The sequence below is a fragment of the Pristis pectinata genome, chromosome 7 (assembly GCF_009764475.1).
Source record: "Pristis pectinata isolate sPriPec2 chromosome 7, sPriPec2.1.pri, whole genome shotgun sequence".
Classification (NCBI taxonomy): domain Eukaryota; kingdom Metazoa; phylum Chordata; class Chondrichthyes; order Rhinopristiformes; family Pristidae; genus Pristis; species Pristis pectinata.
Genome location: NC_067411.1, coordinates 91349893 through 91372288, shown reverse-complemented (window position 1 = coordinate 91372288; position 22396 = coordinate 91349893). Strand labels below are relative to the sequence as shown.

At 38.4% G+C, this 22396-nt stretch overlaps 1 protein-coding gene across 1 annotated transcript; it reads left to right on the top strand.

The window, feature by feature from the left end:
• Positions 1 to 1057: 1057 nt before the first annotated feature.
• Positions 1058 to 21583, top strand: LOC127572515 (membrane protein FAM174A-like). Its single transcript, XM_052019878.1, has 3 exons — positions 1058 to 1509; positions 9696 to 9830; positions 19104 to 21583. Exons 1-3 carry the CDS (start codon positions 1193 to 1195, stop codon positions 19105 to 19107), a joined length of 456 nt encoding a protein of 151 aa, XP_051875838.1. The 5' UTR covers positions 1058 to 1192; the 3' UTR covers positions 19108 to 21583.
• The last annotated feature ends 813 nt before the right edge of the window (positions 21584 to 22396 follow it).

Sequence of the window (22396 nt, the reverse complement as noted above, 5' to 3'; positions counted from 1 at the left end):
TGAACACCCTTTGTAAGAATTGGAAAGGAGAAGAAACATTCTTCTGCTTAATTCAGAACTGGCCAGTCAGTTGTGGGGTTCCCCATCTGTAAAGCAAAAAAAAAACGAACTGTAGATGTTATAAATAAAACGGGGAATGCCAGAAGTACTCAGTAGGTCAGGTGGCACCTGTGGAGAGGGAAAGCAGAGTGAGGTTTCATCTGAAAATTGCATTTATACTGGAATAGTGTATGCTGGAGGAATTCAATAGGTCAGGCAGCATCAATGGAGGGAAATGAACAGTCAACATTCAGGCTGAGACCCTTCATCAAGACTGACTGCAGCATTCTGTGTGTGTTGCTCCAGATTTCCAGCATCTGCATTCTCTCTTGTGTCTACACTTTATTCTGTGTTGTTATTGTATTACCTTGTACTACCATAATGTGCTGTTGTAATAAAATGATCTGCATGGACGGTATACAAGTTTTTCACTGTACCTTGGTACATGTGACAATAATAAACCAACTCCAATTGTACTACCTTAATGCACTGTGTAATGAATTGCTGTGTATAGGCGGTATGCAAGACAAATTATTTCACGGTACATGTGACAATAATAACCAATTCCAATTGTACTATCTCAATGCACGGTTGGAATGGAATGATCTGTATGGACAGTATGCAAGACAGGTTTTTCACCGTACCTTGGTACATGTGACAATCATAATCCAATTCCAATTGTACTATCTCAATGCACGGTTGTAATGAAATGATCTGTATGGACAGTATGCAAGACAGGTTTTTCACCATACCTTGGTACATGTGACAATCATAATCCAATTCCAATTGTACTATCTCAATGCACGGTTGTAATGAAATAGTCTGTATGGACAGTATGCAAGACAGGTTTTTCACTGTACCTTGGTACATGTGACAATCATAATCCAATTCCAATTGTACTACCTCACTGCACAGTTATGATGAATTGACCTGCATGGACAGTATGCAAGACGAGTTTTTCAACCGTATCTCAGTGCATGTGACAATAATAACCCAAACCTGCCCAGGACAGGGACCTGCCGCCTCCATGTGACGCCTTCCCGCGGGGAACGAGCGCCGGTTCGGCGCCGCCTCCGGTGACGTCAGCGCCTGCCAACGGCCGGGGCTTTCGGCAGCAACAGGCCTCCGGCCGCAGCAGGAAGGCGAGCGGGCCATGTGGGGCAGGTCTGCGCGGCTTCTTGGCTGGGGTGGCTCTGTCTGCTGCTGTGGGCCGGCCATGCAGTGTCCAGCTTGCAGGCGGAGGCGATGGCGCGGGCGGGCAGCCCGGGCCGGGGGCCCGGACCAACAGCACCAACAGCTCCAGGCACGGCGGCGGGGGCAGCGACGGCGCAGGGAGACAAGGCGAGGGACGGACGGTGCCTATAACACGATGCCGGGCACCGAGCACACCATGATGATCCAGCGGGCCCTCTGCGTGCTGGTGGTGGTCACGGCCCTGGTCGTCGTCTACTTCGTGGTGAGGACCATCAGGTGAGGGCAGCGGGCGGGCTGCCGTCAGGACGGCGGGGGCGGACATCCAGCCGAGGTTTGCCTCTTGCTCACGACGATGGTTGGCGGGGGGGGGGCTTGGGAGTTTCCAGTCACCCTGCCGCCCAACAGGTTACCCGAGGCCTTGCACGGTGACAGGGATCTGTGTGGAGAAGGGAAATGGCCCGCCACCAGCTGCCTCTTCTGTTGACAAACATCAGTAAAACAAACAGCGCCTAATTCCAAACAACACACACACACACAAAGTGCTGGAGGAACTCAGCAGGTCAGGCAGCATCTATGGAGGGGAATGAACAGTCGACGTACCCACTGCCTGAACTGCTGAGTCCCCTCCAGTACTTTTTGTGTGTGTTGCTGTAGAGTTCAGCATCTGTACAACGTCTTGTGTCTCTTAATTCTAAGCAAGCTGTGGAGACGCAAGAGAGACTGCAGATGCTGGAAATCTGGAGCAATACACCTGCAGAATGCTGGAGGAATTCAGCAGGTCAGGCAGCATCTATGGAGGGAAATAGTCAATGTTTTGGGGTCGACACCCTTCATCAGGACTGAAGAATGAAGGGTCTCAGTCTGAAAGGGTCGACTGTTCGTTTCCCTTCGTAGATGCTGGCCCGACCTGCTGAGTTCCTCCAACATTTTGTGGCATTGCTCTGAAGCAAAGCGTGTGACATTTAGTGCCGGCCCTGGCTGCTGACCCTGAAGCTTTGGCATCCACCTTCACCACTGACCCTAACTGGGACGGGGCGTGGTCGGAACGGTTGTGATGCCATTCAGATTTGTTTTGAGGAATCATTCTAGATTACGATGCTGTATGTTCTTGTGTTATTAGGGGCAGATGCCATTGAGCCTGATGAGCCGTTAAATAGAATATAGTCAAGTTTATTGTCATGTGCATAAGTCCATGTATGCACAGGTGCAATGAAAAACTTACTTGCAGCAGCATCACAGGCACATAGCATTAAAGACACAACATTCACAAGGAAATTATGATCTGTACTTTAACTTAGTTTAAACATAATGAAAGAAACAGAAGCAGTGGCTTATCTGGGCATTCATGCAGCCTCTGACATTAAGAAAGATAATGGGTCATCTTTTTTTTTACCTCAATCAAGAAACCTGTCATGTCCCAGCGTCTAAAGCTTTTTGACAACAGGTATTCCAGTTTTCCATTCCATTAGATTGTGATTTTTGTTGAGTAGCTGATCTTCAATTTTTATGATTTCTGTCCCATTATACTCTATTTCTGTAACAGAAGTAATAGTTTCCTATTATCTGCAGAGTGCAGATGATGAGAATATTCCAGTCGGCAGAAACCAATTGGTGCATTATGAGGGATCTGCCGAGGCATCAAGTCCATCAAATATGGATAAATCCACATTGGATGGAGATTAAGGTGTCATGTATATGAGTTTGCTAAAGAAATCAAGTTAAATGCCTCAGTTGATATATGTCCATAGATCCCTGAAAGTGGCTGCACAGGTTGATAGTGAGGCTTATGACATGCTTGCCTTTATTAGTCAAGACATTGAGTTCAAGAGTCAGGAAATTGTTGCAGCTTTATAATACTCTGGTTAGGCCACATCTGGAGTATTGAGGTTTACCAGAATGCTGCCTGGATTAGAGGGCAGGTGCTAAGAGGACAAGTTGGACAGTCTCGGGTTTTTCTCCTCTGGAGTGGCAGAGACGGAGGGGAGACCTGATAGAAGTTTATAAGATTATGAGAGACAGCCGGTATCTTTTTCCCAGGGTCGAAATGCCTAATGCTAGAGGGCATTTAAGGTGAGGGGGGTAAGTTCAAAGGAGATGTGTGTGGCAAGTCTTTTTTACACATAGTGTTGGGTGCCTGGAATATGCTGTCAGGGGTGATAGTGGAGGCAAATGTGATAGAGGCACATTTAAGAGGCTCTTAGATAGGCACATGAATGTGTAGAGAATGGAGGGGTATGGACATTGTGTAGGCAGAAGGGATTCATTTAGTTAGATGTTTAATTACTAATTTAATTAGTTTGGCACAACATTGAGGGCCAAAGGGCCTGTTCCTGTGCTGCACTATTGTGTTCTAGTATTGTAGATGAGAACAGAAAATTGCAAAGGATAAAACAGTGTGGAGTCGTCCATTTAGACATAATAATGAAAAAAAGATTGTATTCATCCATTTGGACCCAAATGGTGTGTAGCCAGAAAGTATGGAACATCAGAGATTTTGGAGTCCAAATAGTTGAAAGTTGCATTGGAAACAGTTGAATGGAAAGTCAACTCCTTAAACTTAATTGGGACTTGCATTACTTTATGGTAGATTATGCTTGTCCTAATACCCTCTCCTAACTGCAGCTAGCTGATTGAGCGTAATGAGCTACCAAGAAATATGAGCGTTGCTTAAAGGTATACTGTTCACTTGCTACTGAAGATTTGCAGAGGACTTCTGAGACAAATATTGAGACTTTAGTGGCACACTGTCAGATTTCAGAACACTCTTATCATCATTTATTCCAGAAATTTTGCGGAGTTCACTTTGAAAGAGTATGTGCTGTCCTACTGTACCATTCTGTGCATCTTTTATAGGTGTAAACAGGTGAGAGCAAGTGCTTGAACATGGGCATTTTGTTAGTTATCTGCAGGTCTGTAGAAGAAGTGAGACAAGGCTAGGCAGAACAGCAGATGCAGCAGGTGAAAAGAACAAGAGGCCAAGATGTATTTTTCTGTCCACCTATTGTGGATACAGAATCTCCCTTCCCCTCTAGACTTCTTCCATCATAACCATATCAGGGTACCAATACAGCCTCTCAATTGGTGCTAGCCATCTCTCTCCCTGTACCTTGTATAGAAATGATGTGGCATAGATTTGATTAATTTATGGTATATTAGAAGTAGAAGCTGGAGCCTCTTGTACTTTTGTTCATGTCTGATGAAAATCAGAAAAAAATATGCTGAAAATCTGAAATTTAAAAAAAATGTGCTGGAAATGGGAAGCACCTGTTAAGAGTTAACATTTCAGCTCAAAGATGAAATGTCTTTGACCTAAAGTAGAACTGTTTTTCCTTTCGGAAGTCTTGGCTGATCTTTTACCTCAATAATTTCATGTTTCTTGATTCTCTTAATGTCTAAAGATCCATCGCTTTTTCTTAATTCTCAATGGTTTACCTCAACAGACTTCTCGGGTAGGGAATTCCAAAGATCCAGTGGTATCTGGATGAATGCATTTCTTCTTGTCTCTATCCTGAAGACCAGCCCCTTGTTTTGATGCCGTTACCTTGGTGCTGGACACTCCAGCCAGGAGAAACATCATTGTTGCATCTACCCTGTAAAATCTATTAGGGTAAACTGCAGTTAGGACCAAATTGCATACTAAAACCTGACATGTGCCCCACTAACACAGAATTCATATACCAGCTCTGTTTATAAGCAAAATAACATTTGCAATCTTCTGAGACAGGCAAGTATGTCAATTATGGCAAAGAATTCATTGTAAACAAAAAAAGATTAATGCATGTTAATATGGAACTGTGAGAGCAGTTTATGATGAGTAGGAGATACCTCATGAATTGCAAATCACCAGAATTTGTGGACTGATTTGAACATTAACTTAGCAAGTAATGCATCTCATCCATACCCACCCTCTGATTTTCATTGCTAATAAACTTGCAAGTTAATCACCCTTTAAGCTTGCTGCAAAATTGAGTCTAATAATTAATGGCAATAGTAAAACCTAATAAAAGAGAATTTCTAACAGTAATAGAAATGGTGCAAGCCACCTAACAGGAAAACCCTTCTAGTTCATGAATGTTCTTCAAAACAAAATCATTGCTCACTAATCTGACTGATTCTTAAAATGCCCACCAAAATACAAATTGGGATTAACAATAAACGTTGGCCTGGCCAGTGATGTCCATATTCTGCAAAAAAAGCTTTTTAAATGTACCCATTTAATAGCATGATAATTGTTAAGAATTATCTAGCAATCAGGTTCCCCAGAATGTTAACAACTAGCTCTCATTCATTCAGATTAAGTTGTTCAAGATTGAAAAGAAAGTCACTTGAATGTTCCTCTCTTGATCTATTATTTATTTTCCTCTATTTTGAAATCTGTGCCTGATTTGACATTGAATTCATTAACTCTAATTTATCTGCTCTATGGCTTTAATTTCTCGTACTCTCATTGTCCCATTGTTTGTGAAGGTCCAATGTTTCTTGCTGTATCATTGGCACTGTGCATCATTCAACTTTGTGTACAATAATAAAATATGCACAGACCTCTTCACATAGTGGAATGCACCATAAAGTTTCTTTGTGAGGAAAAGGATGTTTGATATGGAGACTGAAGCATGGTATTTATGTAGCAACTTTGTGCAACATTTTCAAAAATATCATTTTTTTTCATGTGCACATTGTATTTCTTTTCAAGTCTTGATAATATGCTTGTTCAGGGGTGCGTAGTGACCTAAATGTAGTTTGTTCCATGAATCAACAGTAAATCTCTGTCCAGCGTTGTGCTTGCAGCTTCTATATTGTTTTTGCAACATTCCATATAGCCTTATTAGGAACAAGGTTAAGGTATTTGACACTGGGCAAAAATATGCTGCCGTGACAATGTTTTTTTTATTTTGGCAATGGAATACTTGGATTGGAATGCAAATGAATTGCATGATTGAATTGGCCAGTGGAACAAAACCTCAGTCATATAATTCATGATGTATATTTCTGACGTTATGCGGTCAGACTTCTATCAAATTTGAACGTAAATCTGATGGCTATTGCATTTTCTAATATTTCATGTATATAACAATAAAGAAATAGTGATTTGATTTTGCATCCATTGTAGTATTAGCAGCAAAGGTGCCTCTAATCATAATCCAAATGTGGCTTGTTCTGGAATATGATAAATTGTAAACTGTATTATCATTTAGAAACAAAAACATGCTGATTGTTCCTAAAACTCATGGTATTCAAAAAGAGTTCAACTATGTGGGGTTCAGGTGTCGCACTATGCTTGACTCTTTGTGAAGTCAGGGTAGCTAGGGAAAGGCAATAATTGCTACCTTACCAGTTTCACCCACTCATTTTATTAATAGTACACTTTTAGAGTTTATTTAACATATCATTTGCATTGGAATTCAAGTCGACATTTACCCTTCAGCCAATACTACCAAAAGCAGATTATCTGTTGTGAAATAATTGTTGTTCTTGGAGATTAGCTGAACACAAATTGCCTGCTGTATTTCCTCCTTTTACTACAGTGATTACAGAACAAAGATGTCTTTGGGGCTGTAGGGCATGTTTGAGTTGTGAAAAGGTGTCTTCTTTTTTGGAAAATGACATCTCGAAGGTGGTTATATTAAGTCTTGATTTATTGCAAGAATTTATTGAAAATATCACTAACGTTAGGCACATGCATCTGTGGATGCATAAAGACTGGGGAAATTTAAGGTCAGAATCAGATGCAAATCATTTATTAATGCACCAACTCTGACAATGTTCTCACCGTGTTGAGCTGACACTCTTTTATGCATGTTTTGGTACTTCCATTGTTTTGAATGTTTTTTAAACAAAATTTGTATCTGTATGACTATATCATGGTTTTAGCTTTTCATTAAGTGAACGTTAAAACAAATTGATACATGATGTAAGACTAAAAATTTTCTGATGGATTGTGAAGTACAAAACAATTTCTTATAAAAACAGTACCTACTGTTATAGCATTGTAAAGCTATTATGCATGGATGTTGTATACCATTGATTTCAACATTGCCCTTGTGCATGGATGTTGTAGATCATAAAGTGGTTTCAACAGTGCCCCAATTTGGAATCTTTTCATCTATTCGCCCTAAAATACTACAGTAAAACATGGCTAATTGGCTGTAAGACTAATTCATTTTGCTGATTAACTGCTCTGTTTGCCTCATTATGATAGTGAATACAACTTCAAAATGTATTTCATCGGCTATAATGTACTTGGAGTTGTCCCAGAGATCTGAAAGTCCATATATAATCAACCCATCTTTCTTTTACTTACAACATTATCTAGAACCTGAATGAAATTCTAGGCCCCATTTTAGGCGAGTCCATCTTTGTTCTGCTGGTGTTGCGGGTGATCACTCAGAGTTCCTTGGAGTATTTGGATCTACTGATTTAACAAAGCTAGTTATCAATTAATGAGGGGGTTGTACGTTGACTGTTAGATTATTGATTGAGCTTTTTTTTGAATACACAACAAAATAACAGCCTCCTTGCAGGAACACAACCAGCTATAAAAAGCACGTGATGCCACCATCACTCTCCTGATCTCGGCATTGGGCCGCACCATCCTCAAGTGCTGGTACCACACTTAGAGGTACAGAGCTTCAGCTGCACTTGGTTACTTGCTACAATTTAGTTGTAGTGGGTACCACATCCTTGATGTATATTCTAACACCAGCATTCAACTAACTCTTTAGCTAATTTAATCCTCAGAGTTCCTTAGTTAGGAAGACTTGCTTGCATTCACATAGTATCTTTTATGATCATGGGAAGTCCCAAAACGCTGTACTGCTGATGAATTATTTCAGAAAATGTAGTTGCAGAAAATTTGGCAGTCTTTTTGCTCAAAGCAATGTCTTTTCGAGGGGGGGAAGAAAACAGTCCAATTAAGGCCAGCTAATGTTTGGCAAGGTCAGATGAGCAGACCAATTTTCAAACTGCTCCATATAGTGTGGCAACAGGCATTTGTGACCTTACTGATGTAATGTTTGATTTAAAGGGTTGAGCAGTTCAATTAACATGTACCTCTCTGGTCTGTAAATTTCAGTGAAACTAACTTTGGAATGATTTAAAAATATATATAAACCATGGGCACTAATTAGACAGACCTGCAACATTATCTGAATGTTCTCTCATTAAAAAGTACATAAAGATCATAACTGAAGGACAGTGTGATTTTTTTAATGTTAAATCCTATTTTTAAAAAATGGTGAAATGAATGATTTGGTAGAGTCAGGATGAATTTTTAAAATATTGTTAACTTTGATCATTTAGTTATTTGCTGGATTACACCAACCTGGTTCAGCTCGCTTGCATGAACAAGAGAACATTTGCGAAGAATTTTAATGTTAACAAAGATGAGTTTACTTACAGAGCAGGCTCTTGCTTTGTATTATGAATTAAAGATTGGATGAATAACATCAATGTACAAGGAAACCGAGTATATTAGGTTGGGGTGAGATGGTGTGTCAAGTTACACCTACATAAAAGTAATGATAAGGAATTTGCTTTCATGCAGTCTATTTTATAGATTTATTATCCACTAAGCTAAATGGGTAGGAGGGGTCACTGACAAGATCAGCATTTGTGAGGTAAGGGAAGAGTAAGGGATTGGCAGGACTATGAGGTGAGGAGATACTATTGTGCAATTGTTCAGTTTTGAGCTGTTGCTGGGCATATCTAAATCCATCTCAGTCAGCAGTTTGGTAATCCTGAGCAACATAATGTAAGCTGCCCTTGTGGATTTCTTCTCCACAAGTTTGGTGAGGTACCCATTCAACTGATACTCATGGAGGCGTGCACCTGCAACAGTATGTTGATGAGGACAAAGCCAAGTGGCTTTTTCTATCATGTTGACTCTCTCAACACTGCTTTTGCTTTGGTCCTCTAGCCTTTGGGTAGTATTACCACATCATTTTTGCTAATGGGCATTGAAATACACGTCAGACTACATTTTGGCTGCCAAGGTGTTGACCATTCCATAGCAGAAGGGAGAAATATCTGAAATAATCTGCAGAATTTAGATATCTTTTCCTCTGACTGATTAGAAACTGTATCATATTTCAATGACATTTTGTTGTTTCTTTGTAGTTCACTGTGGATAATACTTTCTGTAGGAACCAGTAGTATCAATTAAGAAAAGACTTCTTGGCCATTCACGCCTCAATATTCCGTTCATGCTTTTGTGACTGAGGCTGCCTTGAGCTATTGATACTTAAAGTCAGAAGGAAACTGTTTTCATTGGATTAATCATTTTGTGTGTCATGTCTGTGTTATTTAACTACCGAAAGCAATCTACAATTTCTCACTACTCACAAGCATTCTATATTGTGGAATATACTTGGAACTAGCAAAATATCTGTGTAGTTGGATGCAGTTTTATTGTGGTGTTTTGTAATTTGTACTAAGCATTGTAACAATTTCCAATTTCAATCTAGGATGAGGAGAATTAACAGAAAAAACCGCAAGTATGGTATACTGAAAACAAATCTAGAAAACATGGAAATGAGGCCATTAGATCAGGAAGATGATGAAGAGGATGATACATTATTTGATGTACATCATTCAAGAAGGTGAGCACCTAAATTAATAAATGGTTTCTTTATATTTTTTTTAAAAAAGGAGTCTGATTAATAACTAAGTAGATCTCCTTTGGGCTCCTAGTGTATCCTTGGTTTATACATAAACTATGAAAACTGTTTGTTAGTTGATGAGGAAAAAAGAGCGTTATCAGTGTTCTTTCAGAAAATTTCTAACTTACTAAAAATGCATTAGCATATTTCAAGAGCCAAACTTTAGTAGTTGAGCAGCAGTATGCAGACTGCGCTTGTGCACACCGGGACGTCAATCTCCAAATCAAAGTTGACTTGCTCACTGGGGAATGCAAGAGAAACCACAAGACAGAGGCTCTTTATCAACCTACCCCACAACATAACACTGCCCTCTGGTAGTAGCAACAGCCAGGGAAACATTGGCCACTTCCCACATCTGGGGAACCATATCTCAGGTGAAGGCAGACATCGAAAATGAATTCACCACAACCTTCAATGCATCAGCACAGCCTTTGAACAGTTGCGGGAAAAGGTTATTTGAAATCAAGATCTTAGACCTGGCACACACAACTCATGGTGCACTGGGAAGCTGTGGTATGTGCCCCCTACTGTTTTTGTTGTTTCTCTCTCCACCCCCCCCCCCCAAAAAAAAAACACACGCTTCCACGCTTCTGAGACCTGAATTTGAGAGTAAGTGCATGAAGACACTGGAAAAATGCCACCAAGACTGTCTCAACAAAATCCACCAAATTCATTGTAAGGTTGAGTGAATCAACATCAATGTGCTTTCTCAAGCCAATATCCCCTTTTGTTATCTGTGCAACTTAAAATGTCTAACTTTTCATAGTTCCAATGCAAAGTCAGTAAACTGAAATGTTGGCCCTGTTATTCCACAGATGTTGACTGACCTGCTGCATATTTTGTCACCTTTTCTGGTTTTATTCAAATAAAAGGATTTGAGCTTTAGTTTTCTTTATTGGTATTTATGATATGCATTTCATAACCTTTGTTTTCAATCTCTTGCAATTAATGCTGAATTTCAGTTTAATTAAATTTAAAATACATTCTCAGTAAATCTAATTCCAATTTAGTAGCTTGATTAAACAATCAATAAAATTGGTATTTTAATGCATGAAACCCAAGAAGAGGTTTGCCAAGTATATGTAATCTTTCAGTAGCCCCTAGCTTCAGAATGGGTACGCTTCGAGTTCGAAGGATTAATTGTTGAATTAAATAACTCAAATGTTTCAGTGGATTTTCCAAGTACTTGCCAGTGATGAGATGCCACATAGTAAATCCATATTTTGTTTTGTATGCAAGGACAATTTAAGATTAATCGAATTTAAGTAAAAGTAATATTTTTATGGATAATGCACATTTAGAAAATCTATTGAAAACCCTTTCAGAAGTTCCAGATTCCTCCAGTGACTATGAATAGCAGCACCACGGTGCAATACTGCATTGAGTTGATTTAGAAAGTCTGTAATTAGGTCAATACTAAATGCTGATTTGGGTCATTTTAGCTGTCTTGTGGTAGGGATCTGCACTCAGCCTTTAAAAAAAAGTTATTTTTTGCAAACTATTAGCATTCATGTATTCTTGCAAACTACAAGAAATATAGTTGTTGAGTCCAATTTGCGCTGCAATTTCTACTGTAATCCTAGTAAGACCCTGGTGCTTGTGTGTGGTGGTCTCTATGTCGAAGAATCCAAATGCAGATTAGGTGATTGCTTTGTAGAATACCTCCACTTTGTTTGCAAGGGTGCTGCAGAGCTTCAGTTTGTCAGCCGCTTTAACTCTAAATCCCACTCCCACAACAACACTTTCTCTGGTTCCTACATTGTGATAGAACATAGAACGATACAGCACAGGAACAGGCCCTTCAGCCCACAATATCCCTGTCGATGCCAATTTCTACTATTTCATCGAAGCTCACCGTAAGCTCATGAAACAGATCTCGTCTTCTAACAAAACGCATAGTGGCCTTCAGGACTTAGCATTGAAGTCATCATCTTGGATAAACTAGCTTTCCAGGTTTGAAAAGTCATCAACCTGGAACATTAATTCTGTTTCTCTCTCCACAAGTGTTGCTTGATCTGCTAAATATTTCTGTCATTCTGTTTTTATTTTAGATTTCCCAAACATGCAGTGTTTCTCTTATCCAGTTTGTTTTTGCAATTTTACTGCTGCTTATTTGCACTCTGTTTTCATTAATCATTTCCTTTTACTGTCTCAGGTCATCTGTGATTAACAAACCTTCACCGTCCCCTTTCATCTGGCCCCACAACCAGTTGTCATGGCATTAAATCTCTCCTGGTCTCCACCCTATCATAAACATTCCCTTTATTGTCTACTTCTCCCACTTCTCTGCAACTGTGTGTTCTTGGTTCTGATGAAAGGTTATTGAACCAAAACATTAACATTGTTTCTTTTTTTTACACAGATGCTGCCTGACCTGCTGAGTTTTTCCAGCATTAAAAAGCAGCAGATCCTGAAAATCTGCAATGAAAACAGCAAATGCTGGAAATTTTTAGTCAGTCGGGAAGCATCAATAGAGAGAGAAAAACTGTTGCCATTTTTGGTTGATGACCAGTTATCAAGTATGAAAGCGTAGAGAACATGCACTTTTAAATTGCAGAAAAATTACGTTTAAATTAGGAGCAGGAAGAGACCACTCAGCACCTCGAGTTAGCTCTAGGAAAATCATGGTTAATCTGTTGCTTATCAAGAATCTGTCTACCTCTAGCTTAAAAAGTATTCAAAGACTCTGCTTCCACTACCTTTTTGAGGAAGCATTCCAAAGATTTGCAACACTCTGAAAGAAAAACATTTTGCCTCATCTCTATTAAATGTGTGATCCCTCATTTTTAAAAGGTGATCCCAAATTCTAGATTCTCTTACAGAAGAGCATATGCTCTTCACATCCACCCTGCCATGACCCATCAGGGTCTTCAGTGTTTAATCAGCTTCTCTTGGTCTCAACTCTATCAGAGATATTTCCTTTGTTCTCTCCTGCCCTCCTTAGGGAGGTTAGGTATGACCACATCTGGGGTATTGTGTACATACTGGTCTCCTTATTGAAGCCATGATACTATGTATTGGAAGCATTTCAGATAAGGTTTACTGGGCTAATACCTGGAATGGGTATATTATCTTTGCCTGCACATAATCCATATCCCTCTATTCCCTGTGTATTCGTGTGCGGGCAGAAGGGATTAGTTTAATTTGGCATCATGTTCGGCATAGACATGGTGGACTGAAGGGCCTGTTCCTCTGCTGTACCGTTCTGTGTTCTATGTTTTGGTATGTGTACCTAAAAGCCTCTTAAACACCACTATATCTGCTTTCAAAAGGTCTAACATTTTAGATTTGACCCCAAGAACAAGGTTTCCAAAAGTTGTAAATAAAAACTGAAAATGCTGGAAACACTCAGCAGGTCAGCCAGTATCTATGGAAAGAGAAACAGAGTTAATGTTTCAGGTCGAAGACCCTAAATCTGAAATGTGAGGAAAAGACATTAGTTTTAAGTTGCAGAGAGAGTGGGGGACAGATGATAAGACAAAGGAAATGTCTCTGATAGTGAGGCCAGGGTTGCCAAAGTAATTCTGCTTGTTTACAGAACAGATTGTTTGATAGATTAATAAGGATATTGAGAGCGTAAAGTTCTAAAATGTAGGTCAGAGCTATTACAGTAACCTGAAACAAAAAGAAAGAATGCTTGAAGTGCCCAGCAAATCAGACAGGTTCTGTAGAGACAAAAAAACACATAACCTTACAGCAGAGCTAGTCAGTGCCAACACGAGCAGAAAAATACTAATGTGTTTTGTCTTTGCCAGTTCTGATGAAAGATGTTCGATCTGAAATTCACTTCAATTTTCCATAAATCTTCCCTGACTTGCTTAGTGTTGCCAGCATTTTCTGTTTATTTCAAATTTCCAGCATCTGCCATTTTTTTCCTGAAAAATAAATTATTGAATTTAATATCGAGTCCTGAAGGTTCTCGCATGCTGTTCCTCAAGCTTCTGTTGGAAACATTTCAGGAGGCTACAGCCATATGGATGGGTGTGGGATGGAAAACAACTCAGCAGGCAGCTGGAACCTTTAGATCACACTTGTGGACTGAACAAGGGTGCTCTGCAAAGTGGTCACCCAATCTGTATCTGGTATGGAGGGAGGCAATGTTGTAAGCATCTAATGTGATGCACTATATGGGAAGAATAGTAAGTGAATTGCTGCTTCACTTTAAAAGATTGTTCAGGCCCCTGGATGGTGGGATGGGACAAATAAAAGTGCAGGTGTTGCACCACCTGTATTAGCATAAAGAATGTGTGTGCCACGAGAAGGTGGATTTGGGGGAAGCAGTCCTTTCCAACTGCTGATAGGTGAAGGGAAGTCTGGTGGGGGAATCGCATTGAAACTGGCGGAAATTGCAAAAGATTTAATGCAGAGGCTGGGGGAGTAATAATTGGAGCAATATCAAAAAAATTGATCAAAGAGGTGGGTTTTTGTAAAAGCATTAAAGGTATGAAAGCAATTCCATAGTGGGGGTTTAAACAGCTGAAGGCATGGCTGCAAAGGTGTAGCAAAGAGAGTGGGATACAAAATAGTCCAAAGCTGGAGGAATGCAGAGTCTTGTAGGTTTTCAGGAAATCAGAGAAACGTGTCAAGCCATGGAGCAATTTGAACAAAAGGATGGTATTGAAGTTTATTCAAGATGTTGATGGATCTTGTGCAATGTAGCTTAGCATGCACTGGCTCATGGATGAGTGAATGATGTCAGTTGTGGCACAAGCTCATACTTGCAATCCAGAATGAGACTTGAGATCACAATCTTTTGATGTAGTTGAAATAAATTGAATCCAGTAATGCTAAAGGACAATCAACTATCTGCACCATTTTACAGCTATTTACCTTATTGTCTAAAACAATTTTGAAACATTTTTTAATAAACAAAATTTAATGCATCATACACTTTGCTTATTATTCATTCCCCACAGAACTAAATTGCTCCCATCATTGGAAATTAATTTTCACACTCAGAATGGATCTCTCTAACATGTACTCTACTCTGAAACAGGTGACCCCTGCATTACTGGGAGGTGGTTGCCTATCGCAAACCTGTCATGTCACGATTTTACATAATGCAAAGCCATGTCATCTGCACATGCGTCAAGAAACACGAGTTCAAAAAGAAACCATTTTGCATTGATTTACTTTTTTTTAAACTCATTCTGTGAGTGAATTTTATTCTGTATCCCAAATTTTGGAGTAAAATATGAATTTTTGTAGGGGTGAATTTCTATAACCAGAACAGTCATAATGTGGGGATCACCTGTAACAATTTATCTACATCAAATGATGTTTTCTCTCCACATATAGTGAATTAACTACCTGTGAAGTGGACAGTACATTTCACTAAATAGCACCTATTTTAATAATTCTATATATTTCAAATGTTTACTTTTTAATTGTGCACATTGAGATAATCATTCCAGAAACATTTCTGCATTAAGACTGCAAGATCAGAGTCCTCTTTGTTACTTGTCTTCATTTTGCAGAACTTCATATACATGCTGTAGTAGTATGTAAAATTTTGAGCAATTAGTAATACTTCAACTTTTATCATTTTGCAATTTCTGAGAAAGCTTGCAAATTAAGTACTTGAATATTCACCGTGTTAATACTCAGCAGTAATTAGGATGTAGATGTGTAGTTTGCATTTCCCACATTCTCTTTCTGAAGATTGTGAAAACTCACTTTTGCTGTGGGAGCAATCACACAGATGTAATGGCCTTTATATTGTTCATGTTGATGGATTTTTTTTCCCATTCAGTGGAAGCACCATGTGGCAAATGCCATGAATTGTCAAGCTGCTTCCATGATCTTTCCATCTCCCAACATTTTATTTCAGGGGCCCAAGACTGCACTGGCAATTAAAATAAAGAACATTTTGGTGTATTAATTTAACACATGGGTATACTGTATGAAAATTAAAAATAATTTTATGTACAAATAGAGCAATCAGTGATTATCCTTGACACAAACCTGCTCCCACTCAATTTAGTCTTTCAACATATCCTTCTGCTCCTTTCTCCCATTTATACTTGATTCTTTCTCTCCCATTTATAATTGATTCTCTTGAAATATCTTCATGCCATTTGATTGAGGTACCATGTTATCGCTGTTCATAAGTTTTCCTGAGTTCCCTATTGATTTATTTGTAATTATCTTAATGGATCCTAATTCTAGAATTCTTCAGAAGTGAAAATGCCTTCACTGCTTATGCCTGGTCAGACCCACCTGTTTATAATTTAATGCCTTACGATCAGCTTGTTTATTGTTGAGAATGATTCTTATAAATATATTGCACTTTCTTTAGTGCATCTATTATCCTAACATTAAATTGACTACTGTGCACAGTACTCTGTGGTCTAGCCAAGTCCTAATAAATTAACAGCTGCTGTGATTTTTTGAATGCTGTTCCTACAGGAAGGAACCTAAGATAATACAAGAAAGCCTAAGATGTTCTTATGTGCATGCACTATAAACCTGAGACATATTAAAGTTAGTGAGCTGTAGGCATGATTAACCACATGGGACTATGAAGTTGTGCTTTTGAAAAGAAAAGGTGGAATGGATTCTACATATTCCTGGATGTAGACTATTCAGGAAAAATGAGGGAAGAAATAAGGAGGCACTTAATTAAGAAGAACATTTGAGGGGTACTATTAATTTGGAAAATATTGTAGTTCTGGAGAGAGGATGTGGAAAGGATATTTTAAAAAAAAGAGGGAAATTCTATAGACCTTGTCTATATTTAGACAGCAGTAATGTAAAGGGCAAAGTGGGGTTATTGCATTTCTTGCAATTAGTTTCTGACTCAACAAGGAAGATTGGATTGCTGGACTTGGTTCTGGGAAATGAGCTGGGCCAAGTAAAGCAAGTATCAGAGATTATGTGGTGGGGGGAATCATCTAAGAAACAGCAATTATTAAATCATTAGGTTTACTGTGGATAAGGATATGATTTCCAATTACCGTGCCAATGTAAAAGTAGTTTACTGGAGGAGGGCCAATTTCATTGGGATGGGAACATCTGGCACAGGTAAGCTGATATCAAAGCTTGGAAAGCAAACTTGTAATTGTACAATGGGAAGGAGGCCTTTAAGGTGGAGATGTTTCAGTTACACTCCAGGCCTATTCCCGTCACTGAAAATTATAGGGAAATTTAAGGCAGAGCTCCCCGAATGGTTAAAAAATTTAGAGAACTAAGTAGAGCAGGAAAACATGAATTTGAAGTAAGAGTTGGCCACTTGGCCCTTCAAGCTTGCTCTGACATTTATTAAAATCATGGCTGATCAGACTGTAACCTTAACTTTCCATTCTTGTATACCCACAGTAACTTCCATTCCCTTGCTTATCAAGTACCCTTTTATCTCTGCCTTACAAATCTCCACTTCTGCACCTTGATGGAGAGAATTCAGAAACTTCTCAATCCTCAGATGAGGTGAAATTTTGTTGCCATCTTAAATAAGTGACCCCCTATTTTAAAAGATGACCTACCTAATTCTAGCTTCTCCTACAAGAGGAAACCCTCTCCACATCCACTCAGTTCAGACCCTCAGGATCTTCCATCTTTCAATCAGTTTCCCTCTCACTCCTTTGAACTCCAGCAAGATATAAGTCTAGCCTGTTCAAACTTCACTCATAAGGGAACCACCCATTCAAGGTATTAGTCTAGAAAATATCCGAACAGCTGCCAATGCGTTAACATCTTTCCTATGTAAAAGTAAGAGGTCAACCATTTAAGGCAGATGAGGAAATTCTTTTCTCTGAGGGTCTTGAGTTTTTGAAAGGCCTGGATAGAGTGGACATGGAGAGGATGTCTCCAGTAGTGGGAGAGTCAAGGACCAGAGGGCACAGCCTCAGAATAGAAGGATGACCCTTTAGAACAGAAATGAGGAGGAATTTCTTTAGCCAGAGGGTGGTGAACTTGTGGAATTCATTGCCAAAAAGATGCATCTCACTGTGTTTTGATATACATGTGACTAATAAATATCTTGTATCTGTGGAGGCCAAGTCATTGGGTATATTTAAAGCAGAGGTTGATAGGTTCTTGATTAGTAAGGGCATCAGTGGTTACAGGGAGAAGGCAGGAGAATGGGGTTGAGAGGGAAAAATAAAGCAGACTCGATGGGCTGAATGGCTTAATTCTGCTTCTATGTCTTATGGTCATGGAAAGATGGAAGCAGTCTGAATATTCCTATTGCAGACAGAGATTCTTGATCATTAAGTGGGTGAAAGATTACTGCGGGTAGATGGGATTGCAGGTTTGTGGTTATAATGGGATTAGCCATGATTTATTTAATCCCAGAGCAGGCTCAGAGATGAGTGTCCTCTTCTTGCCCCTAATTTATGTTGTATGTTTGGTGAGGGAAGTTTGGTTTATGTGATTATGACTTCCAAAAAGTATTTGATTAGTAATAGGCTGTCATCAGGATTGAAGGTCATGGAATAAAAGGGGCCGTGGCATGATGTAAACAAGAAATTAAGTAACAGAGGAAACAGTGGAAGTAAAAGGCTATTTTTCATACTGGAGTAGAGTTCTCTTGGCCCATCGAGTCTGCGCCACCATTTGGATTGATTTATTTTTCCCTCTCAACCCCATTCTCCTGCCTTCTTCCCTTATCCTTTGAGGCCCTTACTAATCAAGAGCTTATCAACCTCTGCTTCAAATGTAAATGACTTGGCCTTCAAGGCCATCTGTGGCAATGAATTCCACAGATTCACCACCCTCTGTCTAAAGAGATTCCTCCTCGTTTTAAAGGAATGTACTTCTGAGGCTTTCTTTAATATATTTTACTGATTTGGATAAATAGAGAATAACTTCCAAAAGTTAGTGTGAATATAATGAATTTAACTATTTGCTTACAGACAAAAGAAATAAAAACTGACTTGTTCTAGATTTTTGAAGGACTCATCAGTTTTCAAAATTATTAACTGCTCATTATTCAATGAAGACAAATGTACACAGATTTTCTTGAATTGTGAAAAATAATATTTTTAATTTGTAATGTAACACAGAACTTTTCAGTAAATAAAAGTTCAATTTTGAATTTCTGTTTTTATTAGTGTGAAGATATGAAAGGAATGTCATAGTTTTCAACTTGGTACTGGTGTCAGAATTAAGTAATTTCCCCATTAGCAATTCCTTCCCAGTTCACACAAGAACATCATTATTATGTAACATAATTCATATATTTGTACTTAGTATTTTTGTCTTTCTAAATTACAGGTAGATAAGATGAATCTTACTGTACATTTTGCAAGAAAATCAAAAGTGCACCGAAGTATCAAGATACCGCCTGTTTCTTGCTCTGCCAGAACAAGCTCTAAATCTGTATGGTGTATTGCTATATACTGTGTAATTGTACAGTAGTTTTGTAGCCCTGATACCTTAATAAAAATGCACTATTTTAATAAGGTAAAATGTTTCTGATATAGTTATAAATGAAAATTGGGAATTGTATGCTTTCTATTTTTAGTTATTAAAAGTGACAATTATAATCTTTAAAGTCTGTGCAAAAAAACCAAGATGAAATTTTCCCAGTTCTCTTGTACATATAGCATTATTCACTTTTTGATTGAAGCAATATGAAAGCTTGGATTTAAAAAAAATCATCTGTATTTTCTGACTCAAACATTGATTTCATTTTTAAGATTGGGATCAGAGTGCCAATATAACAATGGTTCGGTTACAGGAATTTTAATAAAAATTGACTAAGATTTTAACATCAAAGCAATATAAGTTACTGTACCTTGCAACACTTATTTTACACTAATGGATAAAATGTTGGATTACATTTTTGATATTGTAAATACAGCATGTTGGCACATTATATAAAGACTAAAATCTCAAACATTTTGTACAGAATATGCAATCTAGGGAAGTGTTTACAAAATAACTGAAAGATTTTGATTTTTTTTTCCCCTTTTAAAAGAGAATTGGAACCTGAAAGCTTAAGATTGTTACCTTGATGTTGATCAGTGCTTTTCAATTTGGTTAGGAAGCTGATTTGTTGGTAAGTGGTAGTAGCCTTTTTAGCAAAATTATAGTTGAATAATAGCACTTTTGGAAATGCTTCAAAGGAAAATCAAAGGACCACTATTGTGTTGTATTACTGCTAATTAATAGCATAATAATACAGATGGCTTTGATTCTCGAAATAAAAGTCACCAATTTCATTTTGTATCACCACATTCCATGAAGACAAGTTTGTGTTAGTATTAAGAATATGTTTTGAGTCTTATTTGAGTTTTTGTTTTTGAAAGTGCTTTCTCTTGTATGAGTGTCTAGTTTCAGGGCTAGTTCTAATCCTGTTTTTGTGAATGTGATATAGACATATGTGAAATCTATTTTGTCTGTGTGTCAATGAAAACTTAAAAGTGAAAACTTTCATAACCACCGGATACAGGTTCAGATTCATAGATACAAATCCAGATAAACTCAGAAGATATCCATGTTGATCTGTGCATTTTCATATGTATTTTCATTCTACTGGTGCTGTGAGACCTATAAATCAAAAGGTTAAATCTAGCACCAGAGCTTTCACCAACTTGCTTCTTCCCCGTAAGTAGTAGATCGTTTTATCTCCCAGTATGGATCATTCTTCAGCTTCATTGCTAACCTTGCTCTTCTGAGTTAAGGTTCCAGTCTAGTGCTATTATTTGTTTTTTTTTTGTTGGTCATTGAATAATGGCTGCATCAAATTGTGCCAGTTAAACCATTTCTCTGGAATACCATCTATATTTCATAGCAGATCTCCCCAGAGTGCAAAGGAGTTGTTCCAGTAAACAAAGTCCTGATTCCCTTTGAGATGGGGAAATAGATTCCGTACCATTGAAAAGCAAATCACAGCTATACCAGACCAGTTATTGTCTTTTTTATTGTGAAAGACATCTTTGGAGTATCCTAAAAACTAGCTCAAAGTTTTCAATATTTGGTTTATTGTTAACTATTCAAAAATGTTACTATGCTCCTTGCATGTTTGGTGATTATAATATGAAGAAAGGATCTATCTTTGACAGAACATTGGAAGTCATAAAATAAACACTACTGCATGGTTTCACAGATGTACCTATGTGTTCATGTTCATAACTTGGACTTAGCCTGTGAATGAAAAGTGATTTTCTACTCACCTTGGAAAGAATTAGTAAGCTGAATTGTTATGTCTGCTAATTGTTGAAAATTGCATTTTGCTTTGTTCCAGTAGCATTCAAATCAAGCAGAGGATTTTTCTCATTTAAATCTATTAATAGCACAACTACTAAACATTTATTTTCACTTCATAAGAAAGCAATTAACCCCAAAAATATTAGTAAAGGGTTAACTTCATATTCTGCTTTGCCATACTAATGTCACAGAAAGCTGGGTAACAGTCATACAAATCATAATACTGTCATTAGATCTTTGAATCAGTGATCTTGAAAAGAATTTCTCTAATAGCATGAAATGTATTTAATTGCTCTGGTGCAATACATTGAAGAGATATTCAACTCTGATTGCCAGCACTAACTGTGAGAGAACATTGATTTCAGGGGAACAAAATGTATAAGTTGAGTGTGAATTCATTCTGCTACAATATGCTGGTAACCATATTGTAACTTCCTTCCATTTCTGTAATTTATTAGCGATGTAACATATTTGGAGAAATGTACTAGGTTGAACAACTTTGTTAATAAAGCTCGATCATTTTTTTGGCTTTGATGTACAAAAAGTTCATTTCACTTTTAATACCTATTGGTTTATTATTGTCACACGTACTGAGATAATGTGAAAAGCTTTTGTTTTGCATGCAATCCAGACAGATCCTGCCATATTTACATCGAGGTAGTAAAAAGAAAACAATGCAGACTATAATGTTGCGATTACAGAGAAAGTACAGGTAGACAAATAAATTGCAAAGGCCATGAAGAGATAGATTACACTCTTAGGCACATGAATTTGCAGAGAATGGAGGGATATGGACTTGTGTAGGCAGAAGGGACTAGTTTAGTAGGCTTTTAATTACTAGTTTAATTAGTTTGGCACAATGTTGTGGGCCAAAGGGCCAGTTCCTGTGCTGTACTCTCTTCTAGGAGGCAGATTGGGAGATTGAGTTCAAGAGTCTAATAACATTAGGATAGAAGTGATCCTCAAGTCTTGTGGTATGTACCCAAGCCTTTATCTTCTATCTGACGAGAGAGGGGAGAAGAGAGAGTGACTGGGGTGGGAAGGGGCCCTTGATTATATTAGCTGGTTTCCTGAGGCAGTGAGAAGTGCAGATGGAGGCGAGGCTGGTTTGGGTAATGGGCTGGACTGCATTCATGACTGCAACCTCTTGCAGTCTTGGGCTGAGCAGTTGCCATAGCAAACATGCATCCAGATAAGATGCTTTCCATGGTGAATCTTTGAAAGTTGTTAAGAGTTATTGGATATATGCTGAAATTCCTTGGCCTTCTATTCAAAATCAAATATTCACAGGTAGTAGGAACGTTGAAAATGCCTTGAGGCATGAATTGTGACAGTCATTGCTAGCTTATAAAGGG